The following is a 6,000-nucleotide window of genomic DNA, read 5'->3' on the forward strand; positions in this document are numbered from 1 at the left end:
TCAAGAAATACACGTTCTGTGAAGAACCAGCCAGGTACCTGAGCCCCATCCACAGTCCCTCACACTACTGTCTACTAATCTCCAGTCATCCATCCTCTCCAAACATTACTCAGGAGATGAGAGTGCTGTGGATTAGAAGAGATTTAATTCATTGACATGGCTTCATGAAAAGTAAACAGCTAGAATGCCTAGAGGGAAGAATTGGTTCACACTCCTTAGTAAGCTGCCAACGCCTGTGCTGGGTGCCAGAAATGGATGAGGAAACGGCACCTGCGTCCCGGTGCCCCATTTCCACTGCTGCCCTACCACCTAGCAGATGACATCTCATAGTTCTGAAAGGTACAAAGTACACTTGGTTCCTCTCAAAGCTCCCTCACTCACTTGTTAAATGAGGACGAGTTAATGCATGGAGCATTAATGCCTGCAACATAGCATCGGTCATTAAATGTTAGTTATTCTCACTATTAATGGGAAGACACATAGACTCAATTTATGTAAACTCTCTGTTTACTTTGCCATGAGCAAAAAAAGGGCAAAAAAGGACTCTGCCCTTAATGTCCACTCCATTGCTAAGAACTCTCAGCCCCACCTTCCGGAAGCCCACAGTGGGTGTCTAAAACAAGGAGTCATTTTTAGTCTGTGACACAATCCTGCTTGAGGGTGGGTACCTACTCATGGTTAAGCCTGTCCATTTGGGTTAAAATGGAAGCCAGTTTAAATTTGCAGCTTGTGGCAAAAAGAAGAAACACACACAAAAAGAAAAATAATTAGCCTTAGAAATATCGTTCCCTAATGGGTGGGGATAGGGGGTCAGAAATATAGAGAAGGGATTTATGGTTTTTTAAAAAATAAATATATAATATAAATTCCATTAGGGGAAAAAAAGAATTTCAGCACTTTGAAATCAAGTGTTACATCATTTTAGACACTCTGGCTGTATTTTAAGGTGATAGCCATCACTGTAAAAATGCACTTACTGTTCCACTAACAGGCTGCTTAAAAGCTATCTGTATAATTTTGAGCAAGCTGGGTTTTGCTCACTTTGGGGCATTAACTAGACTTTACAACCTTGCCTGAGAAAGGTCCCTTAAGAGCACGGCCGACTGGAAACTATTTAGATTGAGATCTCATAAAACTTAGTTTAAATCCTGCCACTGCCACTTATGAGCTGCATAACCTTAGCTAAGTCAGTCATCTTACTGTGGGTCTTTGTCCCCACCTCCGAAATGAAGACACACGTCTTGGAGCCATGTATAATAACAGGCCTGGAGATAAGAACTGTAAAACTCCTAGTACATAAAATGTGCCAATACACAGCAGCTACAGTCACCTCAAAATGAAATTTTACCGTAATTTCACATCTGACTAGAAAATTACCAGGAAATTAAGACATGAGTAAATTGTGTGTGTGTGTGTGTGAGAGAGAGTATGTTTTTTTATCTCTTTTAGTATCATCTATAGCTATGAGAAAAATTCTTTTATCTTGGAGGAAATCCAACACATATAATTTAGAATCAAGATAAAGTGGTGAAAGAGCAGTGGGCAATAGAAAACATTCTAGGAATAACCTACTCTAAGGTGTTGGGAAACGCCCTCTCTGATTTTAGGAACTGTAGCCCTACCGACAGGAAAGAGGGCCCCAAGGCTGGAAATCATCAAGGAGGCCTTGGGAAAACAGGCTGCTGAGGAGACAAAACCTGTCCCCCTGGCAGAGGCGCAACCCCTGCCTCCCTCACATCACCCTGCTTGGCCCTGCGATGGTTGGTAGTGAATGATGGGTAAGGTTCCTCAAGAAGACGGAAAACCTAAGCCAGACGCAGCTGATATGGGCAGCAGGTCAAGGACTTGGGGGACATGGAGAAAGGGCAAAAAGGCCCACACACCTTGGCTTGGACATGGCCGGGGTCCTCATTGTATCTGAAAGCAGTCTCCTTGTCTCTTGGCAGCTCCCTCCCCCTGCCTGGCTCAGGCTCAAAACAATACTGGAGACAGTCCTCAACTGGATCTGGTGGTTCCCAGGGGAAACCAGGTCTAGAAGTAAATTCCTTAAAGCATGCTTTGTTTCTCCCTCGAAAGCTACGATAGCCAGCTCATGCTGGGAAGGAGGTTTACATTAGTCACAGACCCTGACCCTAAACACTTTGGCGCACTCATGCTTATGCTCTCTCGTTTACTAGTCTCCTCTCGGACCCGTGTAAATCGGTGTGTTCCTGCCATTTGTTTTCTTCAAAATATCATCTGTTACCTGTAAACATTAACATATTGATGTAATAAGATAACCTGCACATTTCTACTACCTGGCCCCACTGATAACCCTTTCAATAAAAACCTTTGGACACAGGGGCTCAGGGCCTTCTCCACTAGAGGGAAGAGCCATGCCCCCTCCTCTGGCAAACAGAGAAGTGTTTGTGATAACTCGTGTGTATTCCCCCTCATCCGTGACAACCCTGGGCCGGGCTCTGCGGGACTCAGAGCCCTGCACCCTCTTCAGCTGGCTCCGGACAGTGACCCTCAGATCCAGGAGCCCCGCGCTCCCCTCAACATGGTGCTCCCTGCGACACTAAGGGTTTTTAAATATGCTGCCGCCAAGGCCAGACCCCCTGAGCATGTCTCAGGGTGAGCTTTCTTGGAAAGGAATGCATCCAAATGCTCAGATCCAACATGGAATCAAAATAGAAGATCTGACATTTTGCATGAAGTTCAAGAAAAGAAACAACAGCCTCAGTCCTGCCTGGAGGCCCCAGACAATCTGGCAATGGTGGGTTGTCAGGAATGTAAGACAGCCCATATGCGCCAGTTGAGAGGATCAGGCCATCAAATGTGATGTTACCCACCTGACATGCCACCAACCAAGCAACCTTCTCCTAGAATTTTTGTTCTCAGAGTATCCTTTCCACTGAGAAGAGGTGTGGATTTACTCTTGAGCTCTTTTATAACTGCTCACAAGTGGCAGAGCCAGGAAAAGTAACAGAGGAAATGTTGGTTCCATTGCACCATTATCCGGAGTACCAGTATGCCAACTACCAGGTAGTTGAACAAAATTTTGAACAAGGATTCAAAAGATTGACCCATATATTCTTTTCAACAGACATAGCACCTAAATTGTAAAATAACCTTGAAACTCTAAACTTGAAGCATGGAGGTTTAAGACCAGTTAGTTCCCCTTCCTGTGCTAACTAACACTTTATTCTCTTTCGAGGGTCAGAATGCCTTTCATTTAAGATGTTTCCTCATTAGTGCTAGCATCTCCAGACACACGTGTTTTTTTAGCCTTTGACAGGGAAGCCACTCTCAGCCCCACAATGACCCCACCTGGCTCACCTTCTGGTGTTTATTTAAGTGAGGTGGGTAATGTCATCTATTCCACTCTGTCATTCCCCTACTCCTGGCCTCTGCTATATCACGTTTTCTTTCTCTGGAATGTTTACACCCTGAGTCACTTTACTAGGATACCAAGTCATACAGCCTACTTCCCTGTGATGCAAAGGCACCGGCCTGTGAGGGGAGGGGGGTGGGGGGGCTGGCGATGGTGTGATTGATGCTGCTATAGACACCTTCAAGAGGGCCGGGAGGGTCTCGCCGGAGACCTACGCTTGAGGGACCAGTTACCTAGGGCCGAGGGCACAGGGCCAGCGACAGGCTGGGCATCACGTAGGCGCGCGCCATAGGCGCCAATCTGCCGCACCCGCGCCAACCCCGCCCCGCCCTGCTCAAGGGCAAATAGAAGGTCGCGAGAGGGTGGGCACAGGCGAGGGCGCCAGGCCCAATTAGCATCCCTCCACCCCTTTAGGCCTCGAAACAGGTGAAAATGAGGCCTCAGGGTCTTTGAACTAATCTCGGGGGGCGGAAGTGGGGAGAAAACAAAAAAAAAACAAACGCCAGCCCCGGGATGCATCTCGAGCTTGCGCGATTCTTAAGGCTTCAAGGACGGATCCGCCTGGGAAACGCCAATCCACTTTCTAGCGGTTGGTTCGCACCACCCAGGGATTTGCCTGGATCGGGAAAACCCACCGCTTGGGAATCCCTGCGCCCCCACGTGCACCCAGCGCGACGTTCTGGGCGTGGCCGTGTCACCCTTTCCCCCATTAAATTGAAATATTTTCTTGATGCGTCCACGGGACCCGGTCTCGAGTCCCTATCTCCCCAAAATCTGCCTCCACATTGGGTGTGGGGAGCCTGGAGCCTGCGCCCCGTGCGGTGCTGGTGACGTTCCGGAGTCCCCGCTTCCTGATCCTTCCCACTCAGGGAGGCTGGCGGGAAGGCCCAGTGACCCATTTTAGTTTTAGGTTTGGTCACGAGCCGGAACGAGACAGGAGATTAGAGTGGCGGAAAACCTTTTTAAAAATCTCACAGCGGAAACGTAAAGCGTGCCACACGTCTGGCAGCCCTGGGCGGGTAGCCTCGCGCCCCACGTCGCGTCCCGCAAGCAGCAGCGGGGAACCCCGAGCGCACCGTGCACAGGACACGAGTCCTCAGGACGCGCTGTGGGGACCTGGTCGTTTCTCCACAACACAGGGCGGGAGCCGAGGCATCGGAGGTGGCCGCGGGGGTCCTCCCGCCCCATCCTACGACTCGGATGAGAAATGACTACGAAGGCGGTGCAGACGGCCTCGTCGCCAGTCTCAATTTAAAAAATGAACGTGAAGGTGGAAAATTAATTGATCTTCCTGACGAAGGATTTTGCTACCGTACCCCTTCCTTCCGCGTCCCCCGCAGTGACTCCGGAGGTTGCACCGCCCGCTCGGTCCCCGGAAGGTATCCCCGCGGTTCCCAGGCGCCCATCTGTTCCCCGACCCCTGGCTTCTCCCCGTACCCCCATCGCTTGCCCTGAGTCCCCACATTTTCCCACTGGTTCCTCCATCCCTTCTTTCCTGTTTCCCCCTCCGCCCCGGCCCGAGGAGGCGGTCGCGCACCTTGGGCATCCCCGCCGCTGGTCAGCACGCCGATGGCTTTGCCAACCCCGGAGAGTTCCTCCAGGAACTTTCGGAAGAAGCCCCTGGGGGTCGAGGGAACACCGTCGTGGTCCATATTGAGCAGGCCGGAGAGGCCGGAGATCGCGGGCCGGGCGTTAGGCAGTCAGCGATCCCCGCCTGAGCAACGCTAGGAACTGCTAGGTCCGCCCTCCCCGCGCGCACCAATCAGAAGCCGGGGGCGGGCACGCGGGGTGGGGCCTTTGGTCGAGGCGCGGCGAGCCAGACGGAGGGCTCTGCGGAAGACGAGGAAGGGAGCTTCTTAGTGGGGGCGGGGAAGGGCGCACCGCTGGTGACCGGGAACCAGAACGTCGCAAGCGGGAAAAGAACCAGGTGGTAGGAGGTTGCTTTACAGGGAGCAGAGATCGCTAGCGGACGGGAGAATCATAGGTGGGAGGGATGATCACAGTTATAAGAACCTTCAAGTGGGTAGAATCTTCACTTTGCGGGAGCGCAGGAGGTACGCGGGGCATCACAAGGGGGCAGCACCGCGGGTTGGGGGTAAACACCGTGGGTTGGCAAAGCATTATAGGTGGCAGAGAGCACCACGGGAAAGGGGGCAGTGGACCACTGCTGGTGGGCTGGACGGACCACCACATTTCAAGGGCTCCCCACTGGTGGGTGGGAGCATTGGATGGAGGACGCCGCCACAGGAGGGGGGCGCCCGGCCGCGGCGGTTGGGGAACAGAACCTCAGCCGAGGCGCGCGCCCCACTTCCCACAGGATTCCTCCCTAGGTGTCGCTCGGTGCCGCGGGAACCCCAGCCGTTATTTCGACTGCCCCGTTTCCCCTCCGGCCTTAAGTCGGGAGGATGGACTCAGAAAGGATGATGCTCTAGTTGATGGGTCAACTTGGGTATCGCTGCCAACGATGCTGAAGCCCTGACCCCTGTCTCTACAGAGACCCTGGAGTGCCCTCCCCCTTACCGCATGCGCTGGGGCGGGGCGAGAAGGAATGTGACTGTAGAGGGAACCTTAGGGACCCCCTAGCGCCCAGCCTGGGAGCTTAGCGTGGGATGGAGCGGGAGGAG

At 52.3% G+C, this 6,000-nt stretch overlaps 1 protein-coding gene across 2 annotated transcripts in view; it reads right to left on the reverse strand.

The window, feature by feature from the left end:
• PFKP (phosphofructokinase, platelet) overlaps positions 1 to 5,096 on the reverse strand; it is a 58,478-nt gene extending 53,382 nt beyond the window's left edge. For both annotated transcript variants that reach the window (XM_054591584.1, XM_054591583.1), the window contains exon 1: positions 4,914 to 5,096. In XM_054591584.1, coding sequence (XP_054447559.1) covers positions 4,914 to 5,028 — 115 coding nt within the window. In that variant the 5' untranslated portion in view covers positions 5,029 to 5,096. The remainder of the gene's footprint in view (positions 1 to 4,913) is intronic.
• Positions 5,097 to 6,000: the final 904 nt, after the last annotated feature.

This window comes from Pteronotus mesoamericanus, unplaced genomic scaffold (genome assembly GCF_021234165.1).
Source record: "Pteronotus mesoamericanus isolate MK-2021 breed Mesoamerican mustached bat unplaced genomic scaffold, CSHL_Meso_final scaffold_232, whole genome shotgun sequence".
In the NCBI taxonomy this organism is placed as follows: domain Eukaryota; kingdom Metazoa; phylum Chordata; class Mammalia; order Chiroptera; family Mormoopidae; genus Pteronotus; species Pteronotus mesoamericanus.